At 44.4% G+C, this 14,546-nt stretch overlaps 1 protein-coding gene across 3 annotated transcripts in view; it reads right to left on the bottom strand.

Moving 5' to 3' along the window:
• Positions 1-325: 325 nt before the first annotated feature.
• Positions 326-14,546, bottom strand: part of adam19a (ADAM metallopeptidase domain 19a) — a 165,287-nt gene continuing 151,066 nt past the window's right edge. For all 3 annotated transcript variants that reach the window (XM_051698207.1, XM_051698215.1, XM_051698225.1), the window contains 4 exons: positions 4,979-5,075; positions 4,289-4,531; positions 2,666-2,847; positions 326-873 (listed from right to left, as the gene is read on the bottom strand). In XM_051698207.1, coding sequence (XP_051554167.1) covers positions 822-873; positions 2,666-2,847; positions 4,289-4,531; positions 4,979-5,075 — 574 coding nt within the window. In that variant the 3' untranslated portion in view covers positions 326-821. The remainder of the gene's footprint in view (positions 874-2,665; positions 2,848-4,288; positions 4,532-4,978; positions 5,076-14,546) is intronic.

Here is a 14,546-nt window from a genome sequence, read left to right on the forward strand (position 1 = left end):
TCAAAGTTGCTTGTATTGTATGGACCTACAGAACTGAGATATTCTTCTAAAAATCTTCATATGTATTATGCAGAAGAAAGACATCATATCTAGGATGGCATGAAGGTGAGTAAATTCGATTTTTAATTTTTGGGTGAACTGTTCCTTTAAGAGATCCCTCTCTCAAATGATACTAAAGTAGAGTTAATCTTTCAGATTTTCCCTTCAAATTCTTTTTAAATTATGACCTTTCTATTTATTATTCAAGATCCCAGTGTTCACAACAGGCCTCTGTTTATTTTTGACCTGAGCATGTTACAAATTAGATGTTATGTAAAGCCTGCAATGAAGTGATGACAACCACAACAACATGGAATCTTTATTTAAAAAAGGTATGTCATATTATTATTTTAGTACCAAACACAAAATATCGTATAGCACAGAACATCAAATTAAACAATCAATGCATTAAACAAAGCAAAATCTTTGGCACTTGACAAATAGATGATAGTCAAACAAAAAATGTAAACAAGACAGAGGCATAACATTAAAACAAAACAACAAAGTACAAAAAATTGCAAGTTGAGAAAAGTCAAGATTTTGGCAATGTGATGGTCTATATGAAACTTCCTGTCTAAGTCTGCATTTTTTCATGCAGAACTGCGTCTTCTTTAGATCTGTGTGGGACTGTATTTGAACGTCTGTTAGCGAGGCCTCATCCAGGGCTCTAGCACCATGTTCTTCCATCCCTGGTTAGACAGCTCAATACAGTACCAGTTTCAAGAGTCCTTTTTTAGTGCAAATAGGTTGGCTGCAGTCTTTCAAAATGAATCCTGCAAGGGTCATTTTCGGAAAGTCGACGGAACTATGAGTGGTTTGGGTCCTGAAACAGGTCTGAAAAGAAGAGCGAGAGAGAGAATAACAAACAAAGTTTATATATAGTGGCCCTAAATAATATTTAGACATTTCAGCTACACATAAAAATTATGAATTGCATTGCTTTAGATAACAAAATATCAAACCAATTTGCATCTGCAATCAAATGATGCTGGACCTTTACTCAGAACTATGTTCGCTTGTCTGAGCCAACTTTGCAGTGAATTTTAACCAACTGGTCTCAAGGTTAATTTTACATGTGCGGAGTCAATTCTCATCAATTCCACACATGTAGGATATATACAGTATAAGATAGTTTGTTTGTGTGTAAAATTATAATGCAAATAAATGGAAAGTCTAAAGCAGAGCCCAACTACATGGACAAATACAGTAGCTAGCTGCACATTTGATTTTCAATAGATTGCATTCTCTTTGTATAGTGAACACTTTGAAAAAAAGTAACCTTTATTTAAAATCGCAGTGAAAGCAGATGGTTGTCTCTTTTAGCCTCATTTCTCATATGATCTTTCAGTTTAAAGACTTAGGTTCACTGAATGCCTCTTCCGAGGTTGGCCCATCATTTCAAACTCAACACTTGATGTATGCATTTCTATTTGTGTGTTCACAACCAAGATAAACACACATCCAATAAAAAATGATGCCCTGCTGAGCCTTCCAAAATGAAATGCAGTTTTCTGTATATATATGATATATATTAGATTCTTCTGAGTTACACCGTTATGTAATGAAAACTGATTAATTTGTGCTTAGATTCAAGGAATGTGTAGAGCTGTAGACAAGCAGAAATGAGGCTTGAATGTATGTAGGTGCAGTGATGTCTAAGCATAAGGGTTAGAGGAGTTCTTTATACAGAATAATAACAGATTGCTATTGATGTGGACACTCAAGGAGAAATAAGGTGTTTTAAAACGTTTTGCTTCACACAGTTCAACAGATATCTGGAATATCTGGAACTGTAAATCCTACTATTTACATTAATAAAAACTCAAGCACTGTTTAATGCATAATTAGTATATTTTAATGTATATATAGTGTATATATAGTATTAAAGTTTATAACATTAATATTTGTGTTAAATTACACTAGTATTAATAAAACAAAAACTTACCACTGCTGCAATGAGGTTTAAAATAAAGTTGCTAAGGGAGTGACAGTCAATTTAGCATCTTGCTCTCTTCTGACTGCTTTGGAAAGTTCTGGACATGTAATGATGGGCAGTAGCTTCGCTACAAATAGCGAAGCTATTAGCTTAACTACATTTCTGAGTAGCGAGGTGGTAGCTTCGCTAGTTTATAAATCAGGCAGCTTTTCAGTAGCGAAGCTATATTTTTGACATGGTAGCGGCGTAGCATTGAGATAAGTACACCGCTACTTCATGCCTCGTACCCGGTGTTTACTATCACCAGTTTTGAATTCACAAATGAATCGCTCAATTGAGTCAGTTCTTTACAATGAATTGGTCACACGTGATAGGATAGCGGTCTGAATCAGTTTGCGATTCAATCTGAATGACTCGGAAAGCTTGCACATGCGCTGCTGAATCATTTGCGTGTGCTCAGAAACTATATATATATATATATATATATATATATATATACATACATACACACATACACCTGCTGTTATCATTTGAATATATTTCTTTTTAAAGATCGTCCTATTTGTAAATTACAACCAATTAAAAAAAAAAAAAAAATGTGTGGAACCTGTAAGTCTGATAACATTCATTTTATTCACTATTATTTAGTATTATTTTGGCATTTCTCTTGAATTTATCATGTATTCTCACCGGAATGCCTTCAAACGGGGAGTGGCGGTCACTTTTCCCAATGGCTTTGGGCCAACTGCAGGGGGCATCATCACCAAGAGTCCTCCTCCGGAGGGTTTGAGCTGTGCTGCGCGTGCAGGGCTAAGAGGCAGAGGCCTCTTGGGAGGTGTGGATGGGGGTTTAGGCTGTTGGTCTGATACCATCTGTATGAGGACAGGAAAGAGGAGGGAAAGAACACAGGGAATTTCTTCAACTCAATAATACTTCTTTCACAATGTCTTCACTTGAAGTCTGTCTGTCTGTCTGTCTGTCTATTCCATTCAGTAAGATTTTCATCAGTGTTGGGCCTAGCATCATTCTTTCAACACAGGTTAAAATAGGTGTTTAGCAGCATTTAATTTGAAGAGATTTTGACTTCCACTTACCCACTGTTACTCACACAGTTGTGATTTTAACCCTCCTATTGCCTTCGGGTCATTTTTGACCCGGTAGTGGTAAATAATATTTTTTTAATACCACATAGTGTTCAGTACGGGAACCAAACCTTGTGACTTTGTCCAGACTATTAAAACACACATTATATTTTATTTATTTATTTCAGATTTTAAAATTTTTTTTAAGAGACATAACCATTTAAAACAAATTGGTATATAGATTTTGACCAGGGCATCAACTGTGGCTTTACACATGATATTATGTAGATTTTTTTTGTACATCTATGAATTTGATTTTGTCTTATAAACACCACTTACATTCAGCCTCCTTTCCATACTCTCTCAAACACTTTTTTGTCTCTCACTGGAACTACATCTTGTTTACAAACATGCACACACACACACACACACACACACACACACACACACCTGAACAAAACAGACATGACAGATGTAACAAACATAACAAATAAACTAAATTAAAAGAACTACTGCCTAAAAGGGGTGTGGCAAGAGCAAAAGTTCATGAACACATTAGTTTAAATAGGGCTTGAAAGAGGAAATTGTCCACAGCCATCTGATGATGAACCAGCTTGGAGTGTACTGAGGCATTAACATTTGGCAGATCGTGCAAGTTAACAATATATTTTGTTTAAAAACATAGTAATGAAGTATTAATGTTGTATACTTGAGCTGTACAGTTGTTTTGATAATTACTTGAATAAGAATATGTTGGTTTCATAAATGTTGACCACTAAGTTATATTGAGCTGCAATTATGAGTAATAAGAAATCCATTCAAATTACTATTAATTCTCATATTAGCTGTTCATATAAATTTGATATTATATTCAAATAAAATGTAATTTAAGTGTTGATTAAAAAAAAATATGTCTTCACATGTATCACACTGGTTTGGCTGTAGTTAATGTATATCTTGAATTTCTCAATATTATTATTTTAAAAAATGCCATATTAAATATCAACTTTTATATTTGTCATCTGACATGGCAAAAATATAAACCTTTTAACATGTATGAACAGTTAAGAAGTTATTATTGACATACAAATGGTTTTAGATGAAAACCATTGGGTTATGAATGACTAGTTCCACCAGGTCAAAATTGATCCGCTAATGCAAAAAGTGAATGCAGATTCTAAACGCAATAGGACGGTTATTAAAAAAGAAAAACATCAGGACTAACACTCACCAGTGGTGTGCGTGAGGGGTTGAGAGGCAGAGGCTTCTTGGGAGTACTGAGTTTCTGAGGTGATGCTACAGGTTTGGTTGAGTTGGGTGGCTTGCTGACATGTGGAAATGGCCGAGGTCCTTTGACATTGCTAAGAGATGGCGAAGGAGCTGGCCGGAAGGGACGTACAATATTGACCGGCTGAGTACCGTTGGAGATTGGGTTTGGCTTTAGAGGGAGCACCTCCTTACTGGTGTGAGGTAGCTTGAGAGGAAACAAGAAAAGGATATCAACTAATGTCCAACTAATCATTCACACTGGCAATTGGGCATTTGAATTTTTTATATACTAGATGATCATAATTAAAAACATAATTAATTATCAAACTTCTCACTCAATCATCATATTTATCTAATTGTGCACAAAAAATGACAGAGGTCAAAATGAATGTATGGGTGGACTGCAAGTGAAAATGGTTTATTAGTAATGCTTCATCATAACTTTCATTAATAGTTTTCATTCAGGTTTTTATAAGTGTTGCCTCTTAATTTTGACCGCATTTAATGACATGAATTTATGTATAAAAATAGACTTACAAATGTTTCAAATGATGATCTGGTTCTACATCTCTAAAGCCTAATGCTGAATGTTCATATCTAAAATTAGATCAAGAAAGCTTAAAGTGTCTTTGTTTCTTAGCTGTCTCCATACCTTAAGGTTAGCACTTCTGTTTGATGGTCCCACCACCTTCAGATGGAAAGCAGGATTTAAGTGCCCATTCTTCCCCTTTTCGATGGAGCCCTCATGTCTGAGAACACATGACAACACAAACAGTTTGTGGAACTAAATAGACTTGAGGGAAATACACCCAAGAGAGGCTGCAATAAACTCTGATCTTTATACAGGTTTCAAGTTTTAAGACATTTGAACAGCAATAATAGAATTGCTTCAATCAGAAAATTCAGTAATTACAGTAAAAATTTGAAAAAAATATTCTACCGTAAACCACAATACATTGTTTGTCTAGACATGTCATTTAAAGAAATATTCCAGGTTCTATTGGGTAATACTGATTGCCACAAAAATAAATTTTGACATGTCGCTCCTTTCTAAAAAACAAATGAAGCAAAAATCTGGGTTCCCCTTCTGTCACTCACTCGACGTTGTGTCGATGTAGTGACACTAGGGGTCGCTCCTGAGAGCCCCAATCACCTCAGATCTTTGAGAAAAGGCCAATGAGAATTGGCAAGTGGAATTTGCATGCTACTCCCCCGGACATACGGGTATAAAAGGGAGCTGGAATGCAGGATTCATTCAGATTTTTTCTTCGGAGCGGAGCGGTTGTACTATCAGCGAGCTGAATACTACTGCTGTTCCATTCACCTCTTAAGAAGCGTATGCTGTTGGATATATGGTGCATTTCCAGCAGCTTTCTCTCCTTCTGCACGACGAGTGCAGATTTCGCCCCTGTGCGCTTCGACAGCGCTAAAAGAGTGTATATTCCTGCTAAAGAGTATATTTTCTCTATTAGAGCACACACATTGACGCTGAACGTCTTTTTAAAGACGCATCTTTTTAAAAAAGCCTTTCCGTCTTTGTGTGATTCCTGGATGTGGTCGTTATCTCTCCGCCTCACGTGTCTGGGCACGGACGCTGCCTCACGTGTCTGGGCAGCGATCACACTGAAGCAGCGTTTGTGGATGGTTCATGAGGTCGCGGCTTTCCTTCTTCCAAGGGAAAGCCACTCTGGCTGCCCCCCCACGCTGTGCCTTCTACCCACGGGTGTGAGGCCGGCCCTGCTGGTGCTGGAGGTGATTTGGGGAGTTCAATGGGCGCAGTCTCACCAGGTAATAACCCGTGGACCTCCCGTTCCCCAGCACGCTCGTTTGCTCCCGTCCGGTTCCGAAATGAGACCAGCCTGCCTCATGGCCGGCTTGATGTCTCTTTTGGGGCCTGCGAGCAGGATGAGTCTTTGATTGCTGCATCGGAGAGCGCACTGGCGATGTCGGATGTGGAGGACTTGACTGGGCTGTCAACTTCGGGTCTGCCCGCCCAGTCTGAGGCCGACGCAGAGCTGACCGCTATGCTCGCCCGGGCCGCCGCGAGTATCAGGATGGACTGGAACCCTCCAGCCTCCCCTTAGTGCTCACGGCTTGATGATTGGTTCCTGGGTTCGGGGCGCCGCTCACGGCCACGCCCCCCCCCGGTTCCTTTCTTCTTGGAGGTGCATAACGATGGAGGGCAACTTTTGCTCCACGGGTACACGGAGGTCCCTCAGGTGGATCAGGCGGTTGCGATGCACCTGTGCCCACAAAACACCGCCACCTGGCGGGATTGTCTGGCGCTCCCCTCCAGAGCCTGTAGGACTATGTCGTCTCTGGCGGCCAAAGCCTACAGTGCCGCTGGACAGGCTGCCTCCGCCCTGCATGCCATGGCCCTCCTGCAGGTGCACCAGGCCAAGGCACTAAAAGAACTGCACATGGGTAGTCCTGATCCCGATGTGCTGCAGGAGCTGCCTTCGGCAACCGACCTCGCCCTCCGGGCGACGAAGGTCACGGCGTGAGCACTCAGGCAGGCAATGTCCACCTTGGTGGTTCAGGAGCCCCACCTGTGGCTGAATATGGTCAAGATGAGGGATGCAGACAAAGCACGCTTTCTCAACGCGCCTATCTCCCAGATTGGACTTATCAGCGACACCATTGAGGACTTCGCCCAGCAGTTCTCGGCGGTGAAGAAGCAGATGGAGGCCATCCAGCACATCTTGCCCCGGTCGCGGCTCAAGATCCCGCACCCCGTCTGCTCGCCGAGGGCGTCCCCCTGCGGCGGCGAAAGCCCAGGCGGCTCCGCCTCAGCCCGAGCCCAGCTCTCGGCCCCAGCATAGAGCCCCCCCGCAGGAAGCTGATGCCCCCGTCACTCGGGCCGGCACGAGGACCCGGAAGGCTCCAAAGCGCCCCTGAGACGGACGACCCAGGGAGCGAGACGTCTGCTATGCAGCTGGTATCCAGACCACTCCATCCCCCGCTGGAGGGCTGGGAGGTAAATCCTTTGTTTCCTTTTCTTTTTTGTTCGCCGCACCCCGAATGGGCTGCATTACCCACATTGTCAAAAAAAGAGTGGTTTCCTCACTTCTTGGGTCACATAATCGATGTTCACAGCCGCCGTTGTCACGGCTGCCAGACACCGAGCATTCGCAGCCAGGGCCCCACGAACGCGCCCCCCTGCCTTCGTGCGCCCGGCCGCGCCACACCTACGGCCAGCCAGTTGTGATGAGTCTCGAGGACGGCCCAAGAGGCCCTCCTCCTCAGTTGCTAACCTGCACTATTCTGGGTACGCAGAGCAAGGTAAGTGCTTTGAGGTTCCCCTCAGCGAAGCCGCCTCAGGTCGAAGCAACACTCCTCGACGTGGCGTTGCCTGCTCCCCCCGCCGCGAGGCCTCACCCCCAGGTACGTTAGACACGATCGTCCCCTTAGTGCCCCTCGCCCAGATCTTGGACGCATGGCTAACGCTTTCCAACCCGTCGCGGTGGCTGGCCAGGACCATCCGACTCGGTTATGCAATTCAGTTCGCCAGGCGCCCACCCCGATTCAGCGGCGTCCGCTTCACTTCAGTGCAGGGCAAGAACGCTGCCACCCTGCGTGCGGAGATCGCGACCCTTCTACGCAAGGGCGCGATAGAGCCTGTCCCTCCAGCCGAGATGGGGAAAGGGTTCTACAGCCCTTACTTCAGTTCTGAACCGGGCCTTACACAAACTCACGTTCAAGATGCTAACGCAGAAACACATTCTGGTGTGCGTCCGGCATCAAGATTGGTTCGCGGCGGTAGACCTGAAGGACGCGTACTTTCACGTCTCGGTTCTACCTCGATACAGACCCTTCCTATGGTTTGCTTTCGACGGCCATGCTTATCAGTCCTCCCCTTTGGCCTGTCCCATTGCGTGTTCACGAAAGTCGCAGAGGCAGCTCTTGCCCCATTAAGGGAAGTGGGGACTACCTCAGGACTACCTCGACGACTGGCTGATTCTAGCACACTCTTGAGAGTTGCTGCGTGCGCACAGGGATTTTGTGCTCAGGCACCTCAGCCGTCTAGGGCTTCGGGTCAACTGGGAAAAGAGCAAGCTCTCCCCGGTTCAAAGCATCTCTTTTCTCGGCATGGGGTTAGACTCGGTCTCAATGATAGCGCGCCTCACAAGTGAGCACGCAGTCGGTGCCGAACTTCCTGAAGTCATTCAGGCGGAGGACAGCGGTTCCACTGAAACACTTTTAGAGGCTCCTGGGGCATATGGCTTCCTCAGCGGCAGTCACGCCGCTTGGGTTGATGCATATGAGACCGCTTCAGAACTGGCTTCAGACTCGAGTCCCGAGATGGGCATGGCACCACGGCACACATCGCGTTGCTATCACGCCGCTCTGCTGCCACTTATTCAGCCCTTGGACTGACCTTGCGTTTCTATGGGCAGGAGTTCCCCTACAGCAAGTGTCCAGATGTGTCGTGGTCACCACAGACGCCTCCAAACTGGGCTGGGGCATCGTGTGCAATGGGCATGCAGTCGCCGGTTCCTGGTCAGGACCGTGACTAGGTTGGCACATCAACTGCCTAGAGTTGCTGGCTGTACTACTCGCCCTGTGGAGGCTATTGCCATTGATCCAGGGCAAGTATGTGTTGGTCCGGTCCGACAACACAGCGACAGTAGCATATATAAATCACCAAGGTGGCGTACGCTCTCGTTGCATGTTGCAACTCACCCGCCATCTCCTCCTCTGGAGTCAGCAGCGGCTGAGGGCCACTCATATCCCAGGCAGCCTCAACGCCACAGTGGACGCACTGTCGCGGCAGGCAATACTCAGCGGAGATTGGAGACTCCACCCCCAGGTGGTCCAGCTGATTTGGAGTCGACCCGGCAAAGCACAGGTAGACCTGTTCACTTCCTGGGAATCCTCCCACTGCCTGCTCTGGTATTCCCTGACAGGAGCCCCCCTCGGGACAGATGCATTGGCACACAGCTGGCCCCGGGGGCTGCACAAATACGCATTCACCCCAGTGAGCCTTCTTGTACAGACCCTCTGCAAGGACAGGGAGGATGAGGAACAAGTTACCCTCGTCGCCCCATACTGGCCCACTCAGACTTGGTTCTCGGACCTCACGCTCCTCGCGACAGCACCTCCTTGGCGGATTCCCCTGAGGAAGGACTTTCTTTCTCAGGAACGGGGCACCCACGCCCAGACCTCTGGAATCTCCATGTCTGGCCCCTGGATGGGATGCGGAAGGTCTAAGCGGTCTACCACCAGCAGTCGTAGACATGATCACTCAAGCCAGAGCTCCCTCTACCAGGCAGCTTTACGCCCTAAAGTGGTGCTTATTCACGAATTGGTGTTCTTCCTGAGCGGAAGACACCCAGAGATGCAGAGTCGGGTCAGTGCTCTCATTTCTGCAGGAGAGGCTGGAGTGGCGGCTGTCCCTCTCCACCTTGATGGTTTATGTAGCTGCTCACCACAACGCAGTCGACGGTAAGTCCCTTGGGCAGCACGACCTGAACATCAGGTTCCTCAAAGGCGCCCGGAGGCTTAATCCTCCCAGGCCATACCTCTTCCCCTCATGGGATCTCACCGTGGTCCTCCTGGCCTTCGGAGAGCCCCATTTGAGCCACTAGAGTCAGTTGAGCAGAAAGCCCTCTCCTTAAGACGGCCCTCCTGATTGCGCTCACCTCCATCAAGAGGGTGGGGGACCTGCAAGCGTTCTCTGTCAGCGACACTTGCCTGGAGTTCGGTCCGGCAGATTCTCACGTGATCCTGAGACCCTGACCAGGCTATGTGCCCAAGGTTCCCACGACCCCCTTCAGGGATCACGTGGTGAACCTGCAAGTGCTGCCCTGGAAGGAGGCAGACCCAGCCCTGTCGTTGCTGTGTCCGGTGCATACTTTGCACACCTACTTGGATCGCACATAGAGCTTTAGACGCTCTGAGCAGCTCTTTGTCTGCTTTGGTAGACAGCGGAAAGGGAACGCCCTGTCCAAACAGAGGCTTGCCCACTGGATTGTGGATGCCACTGCATTGGCCTACAGTGTAGAGTTCGGTAATACGGAACAGCTGGCCAGGTGTATCGCTTGCGTATAGCGCCTTTCCCCCAGTTGAGTTCACGAAGTTGTGGACCCTGGATGTCCTTCCTCCCTAGCCCTATGGTTCATGAACTCGGTGGAGGAGTTCGCAGCCAGCCCCACCATGGGGTCTAATATGCCCTGTACTGGGATTGGTGCTCCACAGGTGCCGATTACTACGATAACCCCTGTGATGTTTATTCCGCAGTACGGTCTCCCTGTCGGTGGACCCACGTCTCCCTTGGGCAGAGCTCTCTCTGCCCCCAGTCGCTGTGTTTGTAGAGTCCCCCCCCCCCTTTTTCGTGGTGGGACCTACCACCGCGCCTCTTCTATGTGTGGCTGCTGAGCCCATGTGTCGTATTGTCACATGCTGACCTCCCGTTTTGGGCAGGATGTGGTATCTGCGGGGTCTTTTCTCCCTGAAAGAATAGGAAAGGAAAAGAACACATTCCCCGATGCGTATGATAGTGTTAGATGGCCCCAGCTGAATCTAATACTCTGTGGAGAGAAAACATAGAGAGAAAAGGCCGCGGCTGGCGCGGCCTGCTCCCATGCTACTTACATCACTTTCCCCCCTCAGGGATGTGGGGAACTACATGACGTCTTTTGGGGTGTTGGGGGAGGTTAAGTGCAGTCTGATGCACTTGCTATTATGCACGCAGCGGCTTGCTTGCACCTGCATCGGCAGTTCACGTAACACGGTTCAGCTGTTGTGGTGTTTTTCCATAGGGACCCCTAGTGTCACTACATCGACACAACGTCGAGTGAGTGACAGAAGGGGAACATCTCGGTTACTGTCGTAACCTCTGTTCCCTGATGGAGGGAATGAGACGTTGTGTCCTTCTTGCCACAACGCTGTACTAGCCTCTGAAATAGCCGGGACCGTGTCTCGGCTCCTCAGCACAAAACCTGAATGAATCCTGCATTCCAGCTCCCTTTTATACCCGTATGTCCGGGGGAGTGGCATGCAAATTCCACTCGCTAATTCTCATTGGCCTTTTTTCAAAGATCTGAGGTGATCGGGGCTCTCAAGAGCGACCCCTAGTGTCACTACATCGACAAAACGTCTCGTTCCCTCCATCAGGGAACGGAGGTTACGACAGTAACCGAGACATTACAGTGAGGAACTTACAATGGAAGTGAATGGGGGCAATTTTTGAACGTTAAAATACTTTTTCAAAAGTATAGCTACAAGACATAAACAATATGTGTGTTTACATGACTTTAGTGTGATAAAATCACTTACAAACCTTTTCTGTGTAAAGTTTTAGCCAATTTTACAATGTTGTTGCCATGACGATGTAATTACAGCAAACCGTAAAACGACTGTAAAAATGACAATTTAAACAACTTTACAGCTCAAATAATTCATGAGTTATTACAGAAAAGTGAATGTAAGTACTTTATTAAAATTATAAGCTTCTCATCTCAATGGGCCCCATTCACTTCCATTATAAGTGCCTCACTGTTACCTCAATTTTTGCATTTTTTTTTTTTTTTTTTTAAAGAAGAGGGTAAGTTAAAATTTATGTTTGTGGTAATCAACAATATGCCACAAATGCTGTCGATTTAGCTTAACTTGTACCAGAAATATTCCTTTAATAATATACTGAATATACTGTTCATCTATAGTGGCATCAGAAAGAATACATTTGAACTTTTCTTGGATTGTATTGTTTTTTGACACACAATGTCCAAGAGTACACTGAAAGTGTTTTTACAGAATATTTTTTTATTTTTTTTTATTTTTTTTTTTGTAAAAATGTAATTTAAAAATGTCTTCTGTTCTCCATTCCTCTGTCAGATTCTGAACTGGAATCTTCCTGTTTCTTCTCACAGTTTATAAGGGGTTCATGTTTTTGGCTGGGCTGTTCAAAGACTCTACCAAAGCCACTCCAGCATTGTCTTGGCTGTGTGCACCAGGTCATTCTCTTTGCTCTTGCCATTTGTTGTGTGCACTCTGGAGCAGGTTTCCTTTAAGCATCACTTTATATTTGGCTCAGTTCAATCTCAGTCTTGTTGCCCACCAATCCTAGTGCCTGTTGCTAAGAATAATCCCCTCAGCATGATGCTGCCACCCTTATGCTTCACAGCAGCAGTGCTACAAGCTTATGATAAGTAGTCAAATATGTTTTTTGTTTTTTTCATTTACAATGAAACTCATTCAACTCATTCATACAAAACCAAACATTTTAGTCATATTAATCTAATTTAGCGAACTGTATTAAATAACTTGTGGCAACACACATTTATTTCCACTCTTAACTGACGTGATCAGAAGAAATACATATTGGTGGAGTAAGAGTGATTTTCTTTTTTAAATCACAAAAATATATGAGAATTTTAAACACTGGACAAATAATTTTGTTATAAGAGACATAACATAAAGTATGTCTCTCAATGTTGGACAAAACAGCCTCCCAAAATAGACAGAGCTCACGAAAAAAATCTGTCATTTAATCATCGTTTTTTCTGCTAAAATCGGTGTATATTTTCTGAATGTCCGCAATGCTTAGTTGTGAGTATGTGGTTTCAGCCTTGCTTTGAGCTGCATCAAACAGTTACAAATATCCTGTCAAATGCAAACATTTGAAATCACATCTCTCACATTTCATTGACATACACTTTGAAACAATTAAGAGAAGGCAATTCAGCATTCCGGCTCATGCTCTATGCTTCCTCACTCCTGATTCCAGCTCAAGACAATCATCTACAGAGCTCATTAGTAGGAGTGTAGGGAATAAGAAGAACAGGTCTTTAATAAAATCACTCTCCTTGAGCTCATGAGTCATCTAAGAACACATCTGCAATCCTTCTGATACCTTTATTGGACCACAGCTGTAAAAAAAATAAATGAAAAAAATACAGATATATCCTGTGGTCTGAAATAACGGATTGGCCACAGCAGGAATGGAGGTCAAAGCCTGCTCATGACCATAATAGATATGTAATTGAAACCATATCTGGATTGAGCTGCTGCCACAGCCTGGTCTCATGAAATTTCCGTGACAACATTTTTGCAATTCAAAAATGTATGTGCTGTATAACACGTTTGGCTGCAGGTTTCCAGTGAAATGTCCAGCTGGGGGCGCTAAAAGCAAGTAAAATGGTGTTGTATTCAGACACGGTTTTAAGGTGAATTTTAGATATTTTTTTCTAAAACATACCTCCCTAACCTAAAACATTTGCCTGAACCTAACCAATAGTGTTTTAAAATATATATGAGAAGTTAAAAAATACATCCTTACCTTATCAATGCCTAAACCTAACCATTAGTATTTTAAAATGCAGACGCGAAATGAAAAAGCAACATTTTTGAAGCAACCACATCATTTCGAGCTGCTTCTATGACTCTGTAATGTCACGTGTGAATAAAACGCCCAGTTGTTGTAGTGCCTCTAGTGTTCATTTCTCCTGGAAACTGCAGGGAATTATACCTGGAGACACGTATAACAAGTTTTGCAAAAATGTATATAAAGTCACGTTTTCACAGTGAGACCAGGTTGGCCAATAGTGAATTGAATTACTTGTTCAGAGGAGTGCTTGAAGTGCTTGTTCAAAGGAGGCCATGTGCATGCTATAGCAACCAATGAAAGTCCCATAAAGGTTTCACTCTGTCGTCATTAGCTAACATTTACAGTAGTACACCATCTTCTTTTACATAGTCACTCAGTACTGCTGTATCAAGAGCTAGTCCCCCTGCTCTTTTGGGTTTTATTCCAAAAAACGTATTATTCAAGTGTTATTTCTATTCCATATCATAATGTATTTTTTCCCAATTCTTTTTTTCCCCAAAAGATTTAACTGTATTCATTTAGAGCAGCGTATTATTTATTCACCTTCTTGGGCATAAAACTCGCTAGCAGGTTGCAAATTATTTGTTTGATTAAAGGTGCACTCTGTAACTTTTTGTTTGTGTTATCTTGGAGTTAGGGGGAAGTGACACAATTAAGCCCACCCAAATCTAATTTACATGTTTTCTTATAGAAATGTTAACAGCCTTCGAATAAAGTGAGTATTAAATCCAAGTTTAATCTCTCATCTAAACACTCATGGTATGTTTTGTGATAAACTGACAAAATTAAGCTCCCTGGCCTGAAGGAAAGGAGGGAGGAGTGTGGCAAGGAGGAGGGTGGGGCTGGGCTGTGATGACGCATGCCCGGCCCCTAATCAGGCTAATCAAGCTGA

Source organism: Myxocyprinus asiaticus, chromosome 1, assembly GCF_019703515.2.
Source record: "Myxocyprinus asiaticus isolate MX2 ecotype Aquarium Trade chromosome 1, UBuf_Myxa_2, whole genome shotgun sequence".
Lineage (NCBI taxonomy): Eukaryota > Metazoa > Chordata > Actinopteri > Cypriniformes > Catostomidae > Myxocyprinus > Myxocyprinus asiaticus.